Source organism: Condylura cristata, unplaced genomic scaffold, assembly GCF_000260355.1.
Source record: "Condylura cristata isolate star-nosed mole 26May11 unplaced genomic scaffold, ConCri1.0 scaffold00015, whole genome shotgun sequence".
In the NCBI taxonomy this organism is placed as follows: domain Eukaryota; kingdom Metazoa; phylum Chordata; class Mammalia; order Eulipotyphla; family Talpidae; genus Condylura; species Condylura cristata.
This window is the reverse complement of record NW_004567116.1, coordinates 10006814-10028156: the sequence shown is the minus strand read 5'-3', so window position 1 is coordinate 10028156 and position 21343 is coordinate 10006814. Positions and strand designations below refer to the sequence as shown.

The following is a 21343-nucleotide window of genomic DNA, read 5'->3' as shown; positions in this document are numbered from 1 at the left end:
GGGTTGGGGGAGGGGAGGGGATCGAAACATGGAAAGGAAGAGTTGGGGGAAGGAGGGGCTGGGGGCTCCGGAACCCCTTCCCCTCTGAGGCTGACAGACCAAGCTGGTGGAGAGAGACAGCTCGGGGCGTGTGGGCTAGAGGATGCTCAGGCTGTGCCTAGGCTTCCAGAGTCTGGCCTGGAGCCCAGAGCCACTGCTGTTCACCCCATCGTTGGGTGTTTCTGCTTTACAGGCATCCTATCTAGTGGCCCGGCCAGTGGGTCCCCAGCACAGCCCAGCCTCTGAACCCCGTGCTGCCCCTCATCCGCCGGGCTGCTGTGGGCCACTTACTCGCCTTCTCCGAGCTCCAGTGGTCTCCGCGGTGAGGCGGGCCTAATTCCTCCATGGTAGACGACCTGGAACAGAGCAGCAGGTGCCGGGAAGCACCTGTATCCATAGTGGCCTGTTCAGTAGCCCTGTGTGTCCTGAGTGGACTCAGAGGAGGCACTGCCGGTACCCCAGAGGCCTGGTAGCTGGTGGGGAGCGGCCGACAGCAATGTAAGGCCTGTCCCTGCACCTCCTCCAGTCCTGGCTGCTCACTCTCCCAGGGGCCTGGCTTGGCCTGTGCAGCACGAGGACACCTCAGCATGCGGCCGGGAGCGCCCAGGCGGGAGTCGACTAGGGTATCCAGCCTTGACTGCGCCATGTGCCCTCAGCAAGTCCTTCTTCCCACCCCAAAACTATAGGATGAGGTGACCTTTGAATTAGTTTCTGGAGCGCGCCCCCCTCCAGCTGGCATAAATGCGCCAGAAAACGCCCCCACTGGAAGGCTGGCTTGGTGCCCACACCAGCACCTTAGTGTCCCAGCCCTTGAACTCAGCCCCTCATCCCGCCTCAGCGATACTGCAGGTGGGCACCAGGCTGCACTTGGACTGTGGTACCCAGAGGCCAACCCTGCCCTGATACAGTGACCTCCTGGCCTTCTCTCTTCTATGCTCAAGCCCAAGTTCAAGTCGCCCAGGAGCGCTGTCTGCAGCGGCCTTCCCAGGGCAAGTAGAAGTCGGCCAGTGGGTACTGAGCCTTCATCCCCAGAAGCCTTTGCAAATGGTGCAGCTCATTGCTACACCCTGTGTCTGCTCCAGGGTTTGGGGTGTAGGAGGGAGGGAGGCATGGATGTGGCCAGGATTCTGCAAGCCCAAAGCCCCCCCCCAGACTGTACCTCTGAGCCAGCCAGGATGGAAGAATTAGGAACCCTGTTTTGCCCCAATTCTCCCCCCCACCCCGTGCTATGACTTTTGTACTAGTGACTTCACCTCTCCAGGGCTGAGAGCCTCCCGGGGTGCTTGGAAGGTTCCATGAAGCTATGTGTATGTGTTTTCAGAAGTTCTGTCTGTTCCAGGAGGCCGCCCTGAGTGGGGGAGGAGCTCCTGGCTCTGCCCCTGCTCTGTGATTTGGGGCAAGACCACATCCCTCCCTGGGCCTCAGCACCCCAGCATGGCTTCAGCCCCCAGTAAGGCTCTTCCCTAGTGGAGATTCTCTGCCCTCTTGACATTTCTGAGGCAGTGCATCTGGGGTGGGGGGGTGGAGGAAAGCTGTCACTTAGGATCTGGTCACCTCCAAGACAGACTCTGCTCCATAACGTTAACCTTCACGGCACAGCCCCCAGGAGCCTAATTAGATTTTACCCCGCTCAGCTGTGTCCATGTCCCCAAGTCCGTGCCATCTCCAGGCGTGCCAGGGTTTCGGGCCAATGGCTTGTTTGCAAGGCCGTCTGTCTGGGGATGAAGCCCAGCAGGCATATCCACGGAACACACGAAGTCCTTCTCAGCTCTGAAGCTGATCTTAAGAATCATTATTATTCTGACAAGCCTGGGCCCCGTGTCTGTTCACCAGCATTGCAGGCCGGGGCAGGCGGGTCTGGCCTCAGTGCTGTGGTTCCCTACCGTGCTGGGTTTTCACTTCCTCCGCTATAAAGGAGGCAACGACAATGGGATCGTCTCTGCAGAGACCATTACAAGGAAAGGCCCGTGCGTGCCTTGCATTATTGTTGGGGTGCGTGCCTTGCATTATTGTTGGGGCGCCATAAAAGTTGGCCCTGAACACACTTTCCAGAGTTCTAGCCTCCCTCCCCCTCGCCCCTCCAGCCTGCCTGGCGGCAGGTGTGGCTGCTCCATCTTGTAGTGTTTCTGCGCCCAAACGCTGGGTTGATGTGGCTATTAACGCTCCTCTCCAAGTACCTGGTTATTGAGTCACTGGACTGGAATGAACCCAGTAAGGAGGAAGGAATCGGGCTCGAGCTCTGGGCCACGCCCAGGACTGGCTGGCGCAGGTGTCTGGGCACTAACGGGCTTTCATCCGCACCATCACCTTGCGCCCCTGCAGAGGGTTGAGCATCCCCATCTCACATAAGAGGAGAGGGGGTCCCCAAGTAAGGAGGCCCGCCCAGTCCAGTCCAGGTCTCACAGCTCCCTGGGGCAGAATCCCCCCCCAGCAGGAACCCCTGAGACACAGACCTGGGTCACAGCGCCCTCACCTGGCGGGGTCCGGGCAGGACGTTTCTCTCCCAGACCCCAGTCCTGACCCATGTTGCCTTCCGCAGAGGGGAGCTCATATCTGCCTGTCTCCTTTTCTCTCTCCCCCGAAAGCATGCCCAGGGCTGGGGCAGTGAAAAGAAAAGGAGTGATTTATGAAATGAGCTGCTCTTCTTAATCAGAGACCCCTCCTGGGCCCGCTTCGTGCAGCTGGGACTGAGCCGCCATCTGGGCGGTGGGAGGGGCAAGCTTAATAAAGCTGTCTAGCCGGGCAGAGGCCTGGCAGAGGGGAACCCTGAGGCGCTGTGTGACCTCGACCCGGCTCTGCCCCTCTCTGGGCCTCAGGGCTCCCATCTGTCAAGGGACAGCAGGATGGGGCCCTCCCCTGAAAGCTCCAGCTGGCACTAGGGAGGGAAATACTGTCTCTTGGGACTCGGCCTGGCTGATTTGGGGCAGAAGCAGCACCAGGCTGGAGGCGGCCGGGGCACGACGCTCCTGGCTCTGGTTCCCTCCCTGGTGCCACACCCACAGGCTGGCATCTTGTCAGCAGCCCCCATGTGGGGTACAGCGGCCTTGGGCCTGAATCGTGGGCACGTCTCACTAACCTTGTGAACAAACTCAGTCAGTCTGAGCATTGGCGTTCTTCTCTGTGAGGTGGGGTCACACCGGTGCCCACGTGCTAGGTGAGGATTCGATAAGAGCAGCAGGGAGCGGGGCCAGTACCTGGTGTGCTCGAGACATGCGAGATCATTGGGTTCGGATCTTACTTTGGGGCCACTTAGGGAAAGATGCTTCTGCCCATCCCGACCAAGCCATAGGCCCTCGCCCAGGATACCAGGCGTGGGTATCTGCTTATTTCCAAAAAGTGATGTTGGCGAAAGCATCCCAGGGTTCCAGCCTGGGAAACCAGTGCCGTGCAGTCTCCGGGTGTTCACAACCACACCCCTTCATTCCACGTGCTCCCTGGTACCAGTGTTCACAACCGCCGCAGTCTCCACAACTGAGGATCACGGTTTTGAGGCCCTGGCACCTCACCGCGGTGCCGACTTTCCCGGGGCCCAAGGCATCTGGCCGAGCAGGGCCACTGGGCTGGGCGGCAGCAGCGCTGACGGGTGGCAGGGCAGCTGGTGTCCCAGCGGGCGTCCTTCCCGGCATCCACGTGTCAGGACACGATCTGGTGTCGGGCCATGGGCTGGGGGTAGGAGGAGGACAAAGAGGAAGGGCGGGTGGGACTCAGGGGTGGGGGGTATCAGCACCGGAGTCACATAAAATGGGGTGGGCTGGTGAAGAGGTGGGGAGACATCAGCCATGAGCACGGAGTTGGGCACCTCCTCTCACGGGGTCCTTTAGCACCATCTCGCCTGTCATCCCCCTGTGTCCAGAGGGCCGTGTCACATTCAGGGCAGATGCTGGCCTAAGACACAGGGCAGGGAGTGGGGGCCTGGGGGGACCAGTATGGGGATGAGGAGAGGTGTAGAGGTAGGAGACAACCTGGCTCCCTCTGCTCCCCTGAGCCCAAACTGGCTCTAGGGTGCAGGCCTGAGCCAGACCGCAGGGCGCCTTCCTAAGGACTCCTGGGAAAGGAGAGCCTCTCCTGGGGTCTGGGAGCGAGAGCCGCCTCATCTTGCCGGGTGAGCCATCTCCGAACAAACTTTAAGCCCAGAGCTCCTTGGGCCTCACCAGGGCCCAGGGGTCTTCTCCCCAGGGCAGCCGCCCTGCTGGCAGTGTCTTGCCCAGTAGGGCGCAAACTAGAGAGAGCCTTCCTCGGTGTGACACTGTGGTGCACAGAGCCAGATCCGGGGAGTCATCACTCTGCAGCCAGATGGGGCTGGGCTCTGTCTCTTTCTCCCTCCCCGCCCCCAACACAGCTTTTCTGAACTTTTTTTTTTTAATACAAAGGGCAGACTTGTTATATAAGAAAGGGGAGAAAAGGATGTTTGCACAGACTCAAGCGGGCAGAGAGGGACGGGTTGGTAAAAAGAAACACTACAGGAGTCTCCCTGGGGGTGCAGGGGTTAAGTCTCAGCACTTTGAAGCCATCACCAGCCACTGCAGCTTGAGTTCGATCCCCGGCCCCGGAGGTGACCCACACGGCACAGCAGACCTCTCCTGACCGCTCACTGCCCCTGTTAGCTGGGTACGTTCGTCCATCTGCCTGACCAAAGTATCCCCGACACTTTTAGCCCCACTCTGTCTCTGGTGAATCCTCTCGCCCCCACCTCTACACTTCTGCCTGCACCCCAGTTCTTGTATGCATAAGTAAATGAAATGAGTCCTTTTTTCAAAGCATCAGGCATGGTCGCGGTCGGGCAGGCCTGGGGGAGCTGCTTTTCCGAGTGCCACCCCAACTCAGCGCTCTTGGAGTCTCAGAAGCTGCTCCACCAGGCCACCTCCACTCTAGGCTGGGTTTCCTTGTGTCAGATGGGGCCAGAGTCCACCCTGCCGGCTATGTGGGGGTGGCGGGGGTGGGGGTGCGCAGTGTGACTCACGGGTAGACAAAGCATTGCTGTCACAGCTGGCTTTGGCTCTCACCCTGGGCTCCATCCCTTCCTAGTGTGTGGGGTTGAGCAAGCCACCTCTTTCTGGGCCTGGAGCCTTGTCATAACATGAGGGTGCTGGTGGCACGCGACTTCCAGGGCTTGTGCTGAGCATGTAAGGAGCTTGTGTGCGTGAATGTTAACTCAAGGCTGCGCAACAGATCCAGAGGTGACATGTGCCCAGCTCCAGGCCCTCTCAGACCGTTCAGAAGGGAGGCCCCTCCTCCCGCCTTTCCACCTCACCTCTGTACTGTCTTGAGACTTACTCACTGGCACCGTCCCCCTCCCTGGGGAGCCCTCCCCACTGGCCCAGTGGAGGTGTAACGGTGGGGACTTAGTCCTCCTCCCTGGGGGTCCCAGCCCCACTGTCATGTTTCCTTGTCTCTTCTGATCTCTTACCACCACTGCCCACTGGAAGAACGTGCTTGTTTGCATCGCTACCCCCAACCTGGTCAGCGTCACGGAGCAGAGGCTCAGTATATGTCTACCAAGCAGATGGATGGATGGATGGGTGGAGAGAAGGGTGGTGGGTGGGTGTGTGGATGGGTGGATGGAGGGATGGATGGATGGATGGATGAATGGGCAGATGGGCTGATGGGTGGATGGGCGGATGGGCGGATGGGTGGATGGATGGGTGGGTGGATGGATGGATGGATTGATGGGTGGGTCGGTGGATGGATGGAGGGATGGATAGATGGATGGATGGGAAGGTGGGTGGTGAATGGATGGATGGAGGGAGGGAGGGAAGGAAAGAGGGGGAGGGAGGGAGGGAGGGATGGAAGGGTGGATGGATGGGAAGGTGGGTGGGTGGGAAGGGGATGGATTGAAAGATGGGTGGATGGATGGATGAATGGGTGAGTGGATGGATGGGTGGACAGGAAGATGGGTGGATGAACAAGGAATCTTTTCCCTACCACCTTTCCACTGCCATGAATGGGAAGAAATATGAACTGGCCCCTGAGACCCAGAAGTTTCTCCCACCTCCCTTGAGTGTCCCCACCACAGCCTAAGCTACCCTGTCCTTGTGGTCCCTGGTACTGTCATCTGGCTCATTGTTGAGCCAGGCAGTGTGACACACCAGCGGGCTCCATCTGACTGCTGAAACCAAACCCCCATCTCCACGAGTCCAGAGCTAACTCTCTAATGGAGCCTTCTGGCAAATCATTATGCAAAGCCAAAAAGCCCTTCCCAGCATCACATTTCTCTCTCCTGGGAGCCAGGGCTTCTGGGGAGAGGGGTATGATGAACAGAGCCCTGCTGGCACTTTCTCTGCTGAGACATCCCTGCAAGGTGCCCAGGCGGCACCAGCCCACTGCCCCCTCCCAGCCCACCAGTCCCACACAGCACGGCAGCAGAGGGGATGTCCAGTCTAGAAGCCACATCTCTCGGGCAGGTTGCTTCTCCACATAGCCCCAGCCCCCGGAGGGCACTGGGGCTGCCGTGTGGGCAGAAGGCGGGCACTCCGCTGGCCTCCCCAGCGGGGCGTCCTGGGTGCTGAGAGCTTTCCACCGCACTAACAGGCCCAGATGAGGAGCCAAGCACAGCCCGCCACGGGGGTAGGTTTTCATAAACCGCATCCTCCGTGGGCCTGCTTACAGACGGCCTGCAGTCACGGTGTGTTTTCTCTACAGGACGAGCTGGGCCAATAAGAGAAAGACACAGGAACCCCTCTGCCCTGGAGATTCGGTCCTGCTGACGCCTGGAGACAGCCCAGTGACAGGTCAGCAGCTGCCTTTGCGTCCTCGTGCAGCCCGCCCCCCACTCTGCCCGTCACCCCTCCATTCTGTCTCGGTCTGGCCCTTCCGCATCACTTGTTACGCGCATTCTGCCTTCCCCTTCCTCCTGCACGCTTTTCTCTGCCTTTCCTTCTTTCCGGTTTGTTTTCAGCTGTTTCTGATTTTCTGACTGTGCTGCTTCCGGTCTTCAGTCCCTCCATTCGCGCCATCCATTCATTTCCCTTCTTTCACTGGTTCACGGGGTTGAGGACCCACTGTGCGCCACGCGTGGCCCCGGCCACTCGCCAGAGATCACACAGTTCCCGGTGGCTGGGAACAAAGTTCACTGGCTCGCGGAGCCTGAGTTCTGAAACGGAAGGAGCGTGCGCCGCTCAGCAAGTGAATAAATCAGCGTCTGCAGTCTACTGGCCGGCACCGGCTGTGGAAACGGGGCTCCAGGCTCAGATCCATCGCTAATTGGCCTCGTAACTTGGCAAGCTCCCTTCCCCGCCCTCGGACCTGTTTTCTCATTTCCCAAGAGAGGATGTTGGGCTGGGTCAGCTCGCCCCCACCTTTCCTGACCAAGAACTCCTTTTATCAATGTGCTGGTGACATAAATTATACAAAGCCTGGCTTCCAGACCAGGCTTGCACGAACAGTAGTGTCAGGTGAGTTTCCCTGAAATCCCTTTAAAGCTCTTCAGTGCCTGCTTTGTTTTACATGAAATAGCTGGTTGCATCTGAGGGCTGTGTTGTTTGGGAAATACACCTGTAAGCCTGGGCCCCCCCAGTTGGCCAGGTGAGGGGTGCTTGAGATCATGAGATCCACGGCTCCCACCCAGACTCGCCCTGAACAGCCGCCCGCATGGAAGGGCAGCTGAAACCCTGTTAACTAAATGGCACATGTGTGATCTTCCAGAGGCTGGGGGCAGCTGCGTTCATGCAAAGTCAAGTTGGCCTGTGATGCTGATCCCCGCATGTCACCCCTCTGGGCCTCAAAGAGGTGAAGAATGTTATCTACCAACTAGCACTGTCTTTACCAAGTCATTTATTAAGTAGGTTCAAGTTTCTCCTTCGATTATGTATTGCAAAGAGCTGAACCAAAAAAAAAAAAATACACACACACACACACCCTGTGGTGGCTTAATTGTTCTAAAACCCAAGAGCCAACTTGTGGTGAGGAGATGATTTCTCAGATGTTATTTGAAATCCTGAAAATAGCTTTAGGATATTGCTAATCTCAGGGAACCCCACTTGAGGCCCACTAAACACTCATTTTCCGAGCTCGGCAGCCCTCCACACAGGCCTTCCCTCCTGACATGGAAGCCTGCAGCTGAGTGCTGGTGTCTGGGCATCAGGGGGCCACTCATCCAGGCCCCAGGGAGGACCCCAGGCCCCAGTCTCCTACATAAGCGCCTTCTGGGCATCCTTCCTGAGGGACAAATGAGCCCTTGAAGGTCTTAAGTTTCTGTCAGCCCATGTTCCAGAGGGGACCTATGCCCTAAGTCCCCACGTCCCTTAGAGGGAACTTGCGGAACCAGATGGTGATGGTGATGTGCCTAAATTCTGGAAGGGGGTGGATAGGTGGAGCCAACCGAGAGACCCCGGCAGGGGTTGGAGAGTCCACGTGTCTGTCACTCTCGTCTGGCCAATGGCTGAGGAGGTGCGTTCACACACTCCACAGTCCCTTCTGCCGGGAGGCAGCAGGGTTGGCCTTTGGCTGCCAGCCTGGCAGTGGATGATGATGGTTGCCGTTTCCCTTGAACAATGACAAAGTGTCATAGGCAGTGTGTGAAGAATTTTGTTCTGAATTTCGAAGGTGGATGGATAAATGGGGCAAGAGAATTAACCACGCACTGAAAATGGTGATGAAGGGTTGTGACTCCACACTGCCAGCCCCCTGGGTTCCTCTCCCAACTCTTCCATGCTGTGCCCTTGGACAAGTGATCTCACCTCCCTGAGAGTCACTTCCCTCATCAGCGCTGCACTGGTTTCAACACCCAGCGCCTGGCCTACCATCAATGCGCAATAAAATGTTGGCTGAACGGAACTGGATTCAGTGATTCGTTGCCGGGCATCCTTTAGCCAGGAACAGGGTGGCAGGCTGCTGACCGCCTAGTGACGGAGGTGGTCAGGGCATGGGCTGCCCCTCCCAGGGGCAGAGCTTGGCCCCCGGTAGGCCCACACCTGTTTTCCCCCACAATGTCTTCCCGCTGGCCCTGTGGGGCCTGGGGTTCTGATCCTGCTCCATGACCTCGGCCAGCTCTTAGAGGCTCCGAGCAGTGGATCCCCATCTAGCCAATGAAAGTCTCCCCTCTGCACCCGAGCAGTGTCACGAAGCAGCAGGTGGATGCTTGCAACTGGACATCAGACTAAGCACGCTTCCTTCAAATCTCCTCCCAACATCTCTGCTGCAAGGAAGCTTCTGTTTTTCATCTCCATTTGCAAATTGAAAAAGTCAGAAAGGTAGAGTAACTTATCCAAAGCCACACAGCAAATGAGACTTGAACCCAACTGGCCGGTACCCCAGTTCTTGCTCTTAACCCACAGGGCAAAACACCGTCCTGGGGAAGGGAATTCCCCCCTCCCTCTGCTCCATGTGAGGCGGGGGCTAACCTTTGGGGGCCCCATGGCAGGGTCAGGGGTTCTTTGGGCGGGGTCTCCGGCCGGAAGGCTGAGGAACCTTGTGTTTTGCAGGCGGCACACCATGGAGGGTGACTGTCTCAGCTGCATGAAGTACCTGATGTTTGTTTTCAATTTCTTCATATTTGTAAGTATACCTGGGCACTCCTGGGCCTCTGTAGGGTGGGCAGAAGAGGCAGGAACAGGGACCAGGGCTAGATGTAGGTCTTCCTGCCCAGCAAGGATGTCACACAGGCGAGACCCCCGGAAAGCCCAGCCCACGGCCAGGAGCCCAGGTCAGGAGAGGCGTTTGGCAACTCTGGTTACCTCAGCTCCTCTGACCAACATCCTGGCTGGTCTCTGGGATCGGACCCCTGGTGTGGAGGTGGGTAGGGGTGAAGCAGGGTGGCAAGAGGGCAGCAGAGGGAGCCCTGCCCTACCCCTGACCCCCAGAGCATCGGAGCTGGAGGGACTGGCTGGAGTAGCCTCCTGATGTAATCAGAAACCCCTCTGGGTCTGGGCCGACTGCATCTCTGTGAGGGGACACACCCTCCTGGGATCTCAGCATCTTCATGCCTACTTAGCCGTCTCAACAGGTGTCTTGAAAAGTGAGATTAGCTTAGGAAGCACCCCACACCCCACACTGGCCTTCCTAGCGCCGACACTCTGACCTAGTGCAGCCCTGACCTGGCTGAGCAAATATCCCCTGGTGTCCTTCAGGGGTCCCTGTCTGTCTCCATCTGTTTTGACATGATGCAGCAGCCCTCAGAGCCTTCCCCACCCTGCAGTCCCGAGGGCAGGGAGCGCTCCAGGCCCACATTTTGGGCCTGACTTCTAAGGAGGGTGGCCCTGCTCTAGCCCGGCTCTCCCCATCTGAAGGAGGGCTGGGTCCCCTGCACTCTTTGTGGGTGCCCTAGCCAAACTCAGCACACGGTTTCTGAAGCCTCCAGCCTCCAGCCCAAGGAGGACGCAGGCTGTACCAGGTGTTGTGGGAAAGGGGTGAGGAGAAGGCATGATGCAGAGACACCAAGAGGCAAACCCCATGTTGGGCTGTCCCGTGAGTCCTAGCTCCCTCCTTCCGCTTCCTCGCTGCTGGCCCCTCAGGCCCCTCTGCCTAGACCCAGTGCCAACCACACCTGAAAATATTGTCCTTGCCCCTAAGCCATACAACTCTTCCCCAGTTTCCAAGCCAAAGTGCACCTGAGCCCTGGTCTGTCATTTTCAAGCCTTCTTTCCACGCAGGGGTCGCAAACACTTCACAGCCTTCAAATCCAGTGACACCAAACGGGTTCTCCTGCATGAGCCACCTCAGGGAGGAATTGGTTTCCTCTTTTAACCATGAGGAAACTAAGGCTCAGAGAGATTGAGCCCCCTCCCAAGGTCACACAGCTAACCAGCGGCACAGATCTTCCTTAGGCCCAAGCTGCCTCTCTCCAGAGATCAGTCGGGGCTGGAGAGGTGGCCCGTGGAGATGAAGACATAAACAAGGCTTTCAAGGGTTGGATTTGAGAGTGGGGCACCTCAGCCTTTCCCGCTGAGGACAAAGAGGAAGACTTTTGTCTGTGTGCCCAGGCCCTCGCGTGGTACAGGCCCAGAGTAGCTTCAGTGTGCTCCTGGGGCATTGTCGAGTGTCCTTGGGGCTAGAGCCAGGGAAACTTGGGATTCTGCTCTGCCTTTGCCATGAACTTGCTGTGTGGACTTCGTTAAGTCATTGACCCGCCTTCCTCCACTGGGGCTCAGTGTGGAGTCAGAGCTTGGACTAGGTGACCCCATTATCCTGTTGCGCTGACACTTAAGGAGAATAGAGAAGTAGCAGGAGAATAGGAGAATAGATAAACTCTCCATGATGTGGCTCTCGGGAGACTGTGATGGGTGAGGGCAAGAGATGGGGCGTGGGGTACCCACTGGAGGTCCAGTCAGGAAAATTCAAAGCAGTGGAAGTGCAATGGGATGCAGGTTCATGCGTGGACAGGGCCTGCCGCTCACGAAGCCGCGAGGCTCCGGCCCCGGAGTCTCGCTCAGGGAATGTGTGTGCAGCGTGTTTAATCTCCCTGTCTGTTCTTTCCCTCCCTCCACGGCCCGGAGCAGCTGGGCGGGGCCTGCCTGCTGGGCATTGGCATCTGGGTCATGGTGGACCCCACAGGCTTCCGGGAGATCGTGGTGGCCAACCCCCTGCTCATCACGGGAGCCTACATCCTCCTGGCCATGGGGGGCCTGCTGTTTCTGCTGGGCTTCCTGGGATGCTGTGGGGCCATGCGTGAGAACAAATGTCTGCTGCTGTTTGTAAGTACCCACCCCTCACCCACACCCATGGGGACCCCGGGCAGGGTTAGGGGTGCCTGTGTCTGCCCTGCAGAGCACCCACAAGGAAGGTATGACCCAAGCAGGCTGCGGCCCATGGAATGAAGGCCACCGAGCTCTTCCTGAGCACCTGTGCCCCCAACCTGCTCTCTGCACTGCCTACCACGTGGGCAAACTGCCAAGGCGGAGAGAGGCCGTGGCCTTTGGGCGGGGCGGCCAGGCTTCTCCAAAGCTCCGGCAGCCGAGCACAGACTGGTACTCTTAACTTGCTTACTGTTAAGAACTCAGCAAACAGCTCTTTGGTGCGATAGCGAAGATAAGTATTGCATAAATAGCTTTCGCATTTCAGTTTAAAATAGACATGATATAATCTCAAAAGATTCTTTATTCACCAAATAAATAATCCTTGAACATCCATTTTGGGCCCGTGCTAGAGATGGAGGTGCCAGGCCAAGAGTGGGCTTCCCTTCCTCGAGGGCCGGTGTGGGGGAGGCCTGGAGCCCAGGCCTGGGCCCGGGTGTGCCCTGCACTGGCCCCTTACCAGCCACGGACAGCCGTCTGTTTCTTCCTCTCGCGGAGCTTTAGCGTCTTGCTTTAAGACGAGGTCTGAGCCAGTGCAGCTGTGAGTTAGAGCCACACAGTCTGAGCCGGAATTGTTCTGTTTCTCTGCCCATGAGCTCAGCCCTTGGGCCTACTTCCCCGGTCTGTGTGGGTAGGTCTCCTCATTCCCTTATGAGTTCAGTAGCCCCTGGGACTAGGGGAACTGTGGGGTTCTCCACCATGCAAGCTAAAAGCAGCCCTGCTTGGAGAAGTGCGTGGGGTGGGCGGAAGCCGCCCCACCACGTGGGTGGAGTGAGTGAGCAGCCTGGAGTTCATAAGCATTAGGGAGACGGGGCTGGTCAGCGGAAAGGCTAACTAGCTAACTTCCAAGGGGCCCGTTTGCTCCTGTGATGACCCCGCACCCCAGGTGAGGGAGAACAAACGATATGGTCCCCATTCGTGTCACAGTGACACAGATGCCCCATCTCCCAGAGAGAGAGGGAATCAGTTGTGAACTGTGTATCGGGAGCCTGGGACCCCTTTCACCATCAGCAAACTTTTCACTTGGAAACAAAGAAACCCGCTGGCGCCCCCTGGTGGAGAGCGCTCTCCCGCGTGCGCACCATGGCTCGGGGTGGGCTGGGCCTCAGAGGCGACCTCTGTAAGAGCGGGGATGTGGGCTGCGACACACCAGACCTCCCGTCCCCTACCTGTGATGACCCCGGGCCCATCCACTGTTAATGGATTCATCTCTGAAGCCAGGACAGGAAGTCAGGCCGGGGCCTCCCAAGCTCTCTCCCCTAAGTGGCTCCTTGGAGTCTGCCAGCTGCGGGGACATTGCCACCCCAGTCTTCTCGAAGGACAGGACAGAGGCCCAGGGACAAGATCGCTCTGCCCTGGGACAGGACAGAGGCCCAGGGACAAGATCGCTCTGCCCTGGGACCCCCAGAGTTAGGTCTTGGCTGCTGGGCCTGGGCCACCCTAAGAGCAGCAGATTCTCACCCTTGCTTCTGTGTCTCCCTCCCTCAGCCCCATCTGCCCTGTGGCTCCCTTTCCAGGCTCACCCCTTCGCCTCCCGCCTCCCGTCTCCCTGCCTGTTTCTTCAGTCAGTTCCTCTGTCTGCTGCTTTTCTTCCCCGTCCCGAGTCTCCCTGCCCCTCTGCTCCCCTATCCTTTCTCCTCCCTGCTTTTTGTCTCTCTTTCTCCCCTCCCACCCTTCCCAGCCTCTCTCCTCCAACACCCAGTACATACCTGTCCCCCCCCCCGCCACTGTGTGGGCCAAAGGCGGGGGACACGTGGGCCCAGGCCCCCTGCCCCGCAGACCCAGCAATCCAATCCAGAAGCTCCCAGCATGGCGTCAGACCGTGTCTGTGCCTGAGCAATGGGGGGGGGGGGGTGCATGTGTATTTCTGGAAATGCCACCACTTCTGGAAGGTTGCAGAAAGACTGATGACCTAAAAGTTAGCAGTGTCTTCTGCTTCCCAGCCTGGACCTGGGCAGGAGGTGCTTCCAGCTGAAGTCCCCCTGTATCCTCTGGGGCCCCAGTTCCCTCCATTAGCCTGGGGCTCCTCTACCTGCTGGGAGGGCGACAGACTTCTGGAGACACTAAGAGCATGACACCAAGTAGCTCAGGAACCTGCGTCTAAGGGGGGAAGGAGCGTGGAGACCTGGAGTGGGCTCACTGACCACCCCCAGCTCTGCTCAGAGGCTGAAACCCTCGGGCTCCCGGTGGCCCGGAACCGTGGACCTGAGTCTAAAGACCTGAGTCTAAAGACGACGTCACCCAAGGATCCACTTTTCTGAAGCCCCCAGATGTTCGGATCAATTTACCACTTTGTCCTCTACAACAGGACAATTTCAGCCTGCAGTTGACATTTTGTGACCCCCCTTTCCCCAGTTGCTTACCTTTGAGTAATGTTCAAGGAATGCCTTTAGCTGGTTTATTTAGAGTCCTTATTTTTTAAAATGTCTATATTTTAAGAAATGTTTTGTCACTAAGCAAGCTCAATTGGAAAAGAGAACAGCAAGAAGACGTGTGTATATTTAAGAGTGATAAATGAGCTGACTTTCCAAGAAGCATGCAAATGTGTATCTGTCTATTAGAAATGAGAGCGGCCGAGCAAGCAGCCCCGGAATGAAGGAGCAGAAAGGAGCCGGGCGGAGGGGTTGGCAAGAGCAGACCCTCGAGTCAGAAAATCGTGGGTTCGAATCCCTGCTCTGTCACTTCCTGTGTGACCCAGGGTGGGTTACTTAACCTCGCTGAGCTTCAGAGTATGTAAAGATATGATTAAAAATAATAATAATAATAACAATAAAGCCTCCTCTCCTCACCTCACTCTGCTCCTGGGATGCGCTTGAGAAATGGGAAAGTGACAGACTGGTGCCGACCCTACAACCACCTCAAAGGCCAGGACCCACAGGCTCTTGTGGGTTCCAGAATAACATGGTGCTAAGGGGCTGTGTCCTGGAATCCGACTCTTCGTGCTTATTTCAAGGGGACACCTACCTGCTGGACCAGCTCATTCAGACTTCTTCCCCTCAGCATCCCAGTCTCTCCATCAGCAAAACGGGGTGTTAATGACAGCAACAGCGGCTTCTCCAGGCTGTGGTGGGGTGCCGTGGACGGCTCAGGTACGACCCACACTCCCTAGGCCCAGCCAGCGGGCACTGGGCTGGCCTTCCGGAACCGGCCCGGATGCTGGGCCGTGCTGCTGGAATCCCATCTGAGCGGCGCTGACCCCATGCCAGCCCTGTGCGGGCGCTCGGCCTGGCCAGCTGTCCGGGGCAGTGTTACGTCACCTGGACGCTCCCAGAGGCGCTCGTGGCTACACGCGGCCCGAGCCATCTCAGATATAGTTTATAGCTTCTCGGCTCGAGCCCGCTCCATCACATCACCCAGGCTGGAAACCATATCCAGGGCCACTCTGCCAGCGGAGGATGCCAGCAACTTCACGAAGAGGACAGAGAGCAGGGGAGGGTCCCCAGGAGGCCATGCGGGATAGAGCCAGAGGACCATCGCCAACCCAATGGAAGTGCCCAGAGCCAGGGGTCTCCATCACTGTCGTGGGGACAAGACCCGCAGAAGTTCGGAGAATGCGTCACTCAGGCTAACAGTCGACCAGCTGGCGGAGTGGCAGAGTGGACTGTGGGTGTTTGGTGGGGGGGGGGGTCTGTCGCACTCCTCCCTGACCCCCACCTCAGCCCAAGTTCACCCGCACAGCTGACCCCTGAAAGGCCCAGGGCTGAGCCTCATTCGGGAGCAGAGAAAGGAGGGAGCAGGCTGCTCTGAGCTGGACAAGGAGGGCAGGGTTCGCACAGGAACTTTTGAGGTGCACGCCTCTGGAGTTGTCATCGTCTTTCTCCAGCTTTTCCCCTCAGCTGTGGAAAGGGGGGGCTGAACAGGAAAATCTCTAGGCTCTGGTGCTCAACGAGCCTCTGTGAACACAGAAGGCCAGCTAAGAGGGGGCTTCCACCTGGTGAGCCCCCCAGGACACCTCAAGAGAGGAGACGAGGACCCCAGGGCGAGCCGCATGGTCTGGCAGAGCTTGAGGCTGGAAATGAAAATCAGGGATGAGGAGCACGTGGGTCCACGCCTTTATGGCGAGTCTCTTTAGGGGTGGGGTGGTTCCGGGGGCTCGCACATGTAGAAAACAAAACAAGACACTAAGACAGGTGTCCGAGGTTTCAGAGCCTCCTGGATGCACCATCGTGAAGTCCATCCTGTGGCTGTCCCTAAAGGCCATCTACAGCCCAGGCAGTTGGGAGAAAGCCCGGGACCCCTCAGGGCAGCCGGATTCCAGCTCAGAAGTCAGGGAGACTGTCTTTGGCGAAGACCCCCACACCCAGGGAGGCGGAAGAGGGGGGCCCAGGATAAGGCGCCGCCCGAGTGAACCCGTCTGTGTAGACTTCGGGCTCCAGAGCCGTCACCGCTTCCTGACTGTGAAGCGGCTGCCCACTCGCTGCCAAGGCCCCAGCTGCCAGGACAAGGTCTTGGACTCTCCGACCACAGAGGTCAGCAGTCTGGACAGAGCAGTCAGCAGTCTGGATTTCGGCCGGTTGGCTGAGCAAGAGGTGTCAACAGCCTTACAGCCCCCCACGCCGCACCCAGATTTCGCTTCTGGGGAAGGCGAAACTCAGTTACACCAAGTCAGCCACGTGGTTTCAAAGCCTGACTCTCATCCTCTGTCGCTTCGGATCTTAGGGGCCCTGGCTCCAAGTCCCAACATGAATTTTTGATAAAGTCAATTAGGTCTCTGAAAACAAACAAACAGAAAGCATCGGAGTGGAGGGGGAACCACGATTAGGGCCTCCCTGGAGTGAGGCAGTGACAGAGCCATCATCAGGCTGGAAGAGACTTGATCCAGGACCCAGGAGAGGGGCGGGGGCGGGGGGCGTGTCTGGGATGGGGGGTGCCCCAGCGCTGTCCCAGGCACAGGGCGGAAGCCTGCACTCAACGGGCTTCAGAGTCTCTAATGCCAGAGCCTCCAGGACAAGTTTTGATGAAGTAGCAGACACTTACTCCCTTATTTTCTATTCTCCATGGTGACATGGGAAGTGGCTGTCTCCCCCATTTTACTCATGGGGAGCCCCAACCTTGAAGAGGTTGAGTGACTGTCCCCATCTGACACGCAGGAACAGCTGGGCAGAGGTGTCTGGACACTGACCCCAGGGCAGCCTGGGGGTGCTGACAACCGTGACCCTGGGGATGTGCTAGGAAGGTGGGGCTCATCTTCGTGACCCCCAGGATTTAGTCCTCTGAAGGCCTCCAGGTGAATTTCCCGCAGCAGCAGAGGGCGGAGTAGTGAGGCAAACAGTCTCCTGTCAGTGGGCCCTGGCTGCTGGTGACCACTATCCAAGGTCCTCAGCACAGCCGGGCACTCGTGGGCTCACCCCTCACCTGGTGGCCATGTGCGATGCCCGTGCCAGCAGGCGCTGGGAGGGGGCGGGCAGGTGCCCCTGTGCAGGGTGATGCAGCACTGTCACCCACCTGGGGGCTGTGTGATGTGGGGGGCCCAGAGGAGGAGGGACCCTGCTGGGGAAGTCAGAAAAGCCTTCTCACCAGGAAAGAGGGGGCAAGGAAGGAGGAGCCCTCCTGGCAGAGGGGGGAGGGACATCATGGCTACTTGGGGGAGCGCTAAGAAGTGCAGTGAGTGGAACAGAGGGGTGTCCGTTCGATTTAAAACCCCTGGTCCCCGGTCTTCAGATTTTGATACATCCGCTTCCTGCCAGTCGTGCTCCTTTACTCGGGCTGAGGGCGATGTCACCTCCCCACTTCCTGTGGCTGGACTGTGGCTCTGGGGCTGTGGGGTGAGGAAAGCCAGCTGGGGACCCCCGAGGACCTCAGGATCCCCAAATCTTGAATTTCCACCGGAAGGGGTGCCAACAAATTTCAACACGGATATTGTGAGACGGCCAAGTCGGGTTGCTCAGGCTGCAGACTGCACAAGGGAGTTGGCCGTCAGGGCCGCGTGCTGGGGGGAGCAGCTGTCTGCCCCCACACATGCGCACGGCAGCCCGGCCACGCCAGGGATGGGCGCTTGGTATGTGCGTGATGAAACAGCCTGGGACGAAGGCCCGGCGTCTTAGAGAAAGGGTGCATGGCCCGGCGTCTTAGAGAAAGGGTGCATGGCACCGACTGCGTGCCAGAGGAGGGTGCAGCGGCAGGTCCTCCACCACCCCCAGGCTCACGAGCCTGCCCCCTTCTCTCGGCAGTTCTTCCTGTTCATCCTGATCATCTTCTTGGCGGAGCTCTCGGCGGCCATCCTGGCCTTCATCTTCAGGGAAAATGTACGTACCAGGCCCGCTGCAGCCCACCCTGCTGTCCAGGAGGGCCGGGTGGCCACTCATGGCCAAGCCTCCCTCCTGCAAGCACACTCAGAGTCAGCACTTCGGCCCAAGCGGTGGCCCACCCACGGGCCTCGGTTTGTGAGGGGTGTGTGTGGAGACTTCCCTCTCTCCTGGGTGAGCCAAGGATGGGTGCAGGCTGTGGGTGGCGTAAGAGACCCCCCAGAGTTGGCAGCCTAGGAGAACCCCATCCTTCCCCCCAGCCAGCTAGATGGAGAGGTCGGGAGGGGAAGGGTGAGCCAGCGGTCTCAGCCCGCCCCTCCTCTGCCCCCAGCTCACGCGGGAATTCTTCACCAAGGAGCTCACCAAGCACTACCAAGGCAACAATGACACGGACGTCTTCTCTGCCACCTGGAACTCGGTCATGATCACAGTGAGTGACCCCACCTCCCCCAGGCTGTGGCGTTCAGGGTTAGGGGGCCAAGGGGGCACAGGTCTGGCTCCAGAGCTGCTCTGCTCAAGCAGACAGCAGCGGTCAGTCAGGGCTTGCCCGCCCAGCCCAGACCCAGCCTCGGAACGGGCGTCACTGGGCACTGCAGGCAGTGCCCGGTACAAACTCGAGCTGACGCCGGTGGCCAGCCCCGCCAGGGGCCTGCAGGTGACGCGATCATCGCCATGAGGGTCACCCAGCCTCCTAATCGGGTGCTTGCTAAGGACCGGGTGAGGCAGGAGGTCGGGCCACTGCCCCAGCGAGCGTGCCGAAGGCCAGAGGAGCTGAGCCTTTCTCAGGTCATGCAGAAGCCCGCTCTGAGGGTTCAGATCCCCTCCACAGTGGCGCGGCCTCACTGTGGCCTCTGGAGGGTCCGGGGCATCCCTGTCCCCAGGTCCAACCCGACTTCTCTTTGCTCTCTTCCCAGTTTGGTTGCTGTGGGGTCAACGGGCCTGAAGACTTCCGCTTTGCATCCATTTTCCGACTCCTAACGTTGGACAGTGAGGAGGTGCCGGAGGCCTGCTGTCGGAGAGAACCCCAGACTCGGGATGGGGTGGTGCTGAGCAGGGAGGAATGCCTGCTGGGAAAGGACCTGTTCCTGAATAAGCAGGTATCTGGCCCCGCGCCCGCAGCAGGGGAAACCGGCCACTCGGATTTGGGTGCCAAAGCCGGGTGGTGCCGCAGACCAGGGGAGCTGAAGGAACCCCATGTGAGTGTGGTCCCACATGGAGATCCTGAAAAGGGATGGTGGAGGCTCCAACCCCCCAGATCCAGCCACTGCGCACGTGTGTGTGTATGTGTGTGTGTGTGTGTGTGTGTGCTGGGAGTGGAGAGTGGGGGGCCCTTGGGATGGGGGTGGCTGACCTTCCAGTGACGGCCCAGGCTGCAGCCCCATGTGCATGCGGTGGGGAGGGAAAGGGTGAGGAGCTAGCCAGTAGAATACTCCCCTACTCGGTCCCCCCATCTCCCCAAGCTGTTAATGGCTCAGGAGCCAGAACCAGAGTTACACAGTGGGGGTCCTCCTCAGGCCTGCATGCTATTTTGGGGGGAAGCACACACTGCCATGTGGGAACACCATCTGACCCGAAGGGAACACCGTTCCCCTCACCTGATTGTCCAAAAACAGGGAAGCTTCTAGACGTCTCTTGTCTGGCCACGGGAGAACTTCATCTCAGTCATGGAAGGAGCCCCCCCCCCAGCCTCCGCTTCACGCATGTGACGCCTGGGGAAAGCAGGGCCCTGCTGCCCGCTCTGGGGTAGGCCGCACCTGCACTCCCGCCCCTCCACAGGCCAGCCCCAACCCCACCTCAGTGCGTGTGAGCAGGCCAGCCGGGGAGGGGAGCGGAGCCCAGGCCCGAGCCCTCACTTGATCAGGTTTAATGAGGCTTTCCCAGGAGAGTTCAGATGCGGGGGCGTCGTGGGGGGAAGGAGGCCAGGACCCTTTCCTGGTCTGGGTGGACGCAGTAGAAGATAAACAGGCAGCTGGCAAGCAAAGTCATAATTTCACAGCGTAATGATTACCACGGACAGAACAAGACCAGACGACGGTCCTAGATCGGAAGAGCGTCGTGGGGGGAAGGAGGCCAGGACCCTTTCCTGGTCTGGGTGGACGCAGTAGAAGATAAACAGGCAGCTGGCAAGCAAAGTCATAATTTCACAGCGTAATGATTACCACGGACAGAACAAGACCAGACGACGGGCTGGAAGGGAGCTGGGTGCAGGCGGGAGGCCCAGGACTCCTTAGAGTTGGGGGCACAGCAACAGTTGAGCTAGGGCCTGACCTGGCCCACCACTCAGCAGCCCACCCCTGCACTGCTGGTCCCGCCCAAGGACTCACGAGGGCCCGCGTGACCTCTGCCCCTCCCGGCCCTGCCTTCCTGCACTGGGGGAAGGAGGAGCCCTGATGGAGCTTCTGGGGCACCCTCCTCTGTGCCCCAGCCAGGGGCAGGGGAGGCGGGCAGGCGCAGGCCTTCCCTAGGGATGCCATGCCAGCTGGGACTCGGTCGCATGGTCAGGGCCTGCATGCACCGTCCACTATGCTGGAGTCAGCGCTCTCCTGGACTGGCGTCCCCCAGGGTGCCTGCCAACCCAGTGTGCCAGGGACGTGCCCGCCTCCCCTCCTTCCTCCAGGGCAGGACACGACTTTGTCTCTCTGGTGGTTTCTGCGGGCGCTAGCAGGCAGGCCGCTGTGTCTGTGGCCCGTACCGCCCACGTCTCCCCCAAACGGTCCCAGTGGCGTGTTATAGGGCAGACCTGCTGCTGCCTGAGTTTGGGGGCCCACGCTTCCCAGGTTGCCCCTCCAGGCTGGGGTGTCATCTCTGGTCCTTCCCCGCCTAGGGCTGTTACACAGTGATCCTCAACGCCTTCGAAACCTACGTCTACCTGGCTGGAGCCCTCGCTATCGGCGTGCTGGCCATTGAGGTGAGTGAACTCCCACTCCACCGTCCCCAGCAGCCAGGACATACAGGAAGACACCCCTGCTGTGTACCCCTTACCTGAACTAAATGGGCCCCCCTGGCAGGGACCGCCAGGTGCCGAGCCCGGCAGTGTCTGCCTAATGCCTGAGAGTTGTGCTTGGGCTCTGGACACACCGGAGCAAGTCTCCAGGCATTGGGGTCATGGGCAGGCCCTGAGAACGGCTCCCCATCTCCCTTCCAACCCTCATCGTACCCCCTCTCTAACTAAGCCTCTCCAACCCAAAGGGCCAGATTGAAGATCGACACAGTTGACTGAGGGAGGGGAAGCAGCCTGTGTTTGTAGATAAGGGCTGTTCCGTGGAGTGACCAGGGCTACAGGGCCTGGCTGACCCCGTCCCAGGGCCCTGGGTGGGGCGGCAGGGACCCCCC

The 21343-nt window shown here is 59.1% G+C and overlaps 1 protein-coding gene across 3 annotated transcripts in view; it reads left to right on the top strand.

Annotated features, from left to right (window-relative positions):
• TSPAN18 (tetraspanin 18) overlaps positions 1-21343 on the top strand; it is a 122986-nt gene that overhangs the window by 97283 nt on the left and 4360 nt on the right. For 2 of the 3 annotated variants that reach the window (XM_004683568.2, XM_012725443.1), the window contains 7 exons: positions 6679-6767; positions 9459-9531; positions 11472-11666; positions 17936-18010; positions 18342-18440; positions 18925-19107; positions 20835-20918. In XM_004683568.2, coding sequence (XP_004683625.1) covers positions 9469-9531; positions 11472-11666; positions 17936-18010; positions 18342-18440; positions 18925-19107; positions 20835-20918 — 699 coding nt within the window. In that variant the 5' untranslated portion in view covers positions 6679-6767; positions 9459-9468. Of the gene's footprint in view, positions 1-6455; positions 6604-6678; positions 6768-9458; positions 9532-11471; positions 11667-17935; positions 18011-18341; positions 18441-18924; positions 19108-20834; positions 20919-21343 lie in introns of those variants that run through there. The other variant, XM_012725444.1, reaches the window with a different exon arrangement.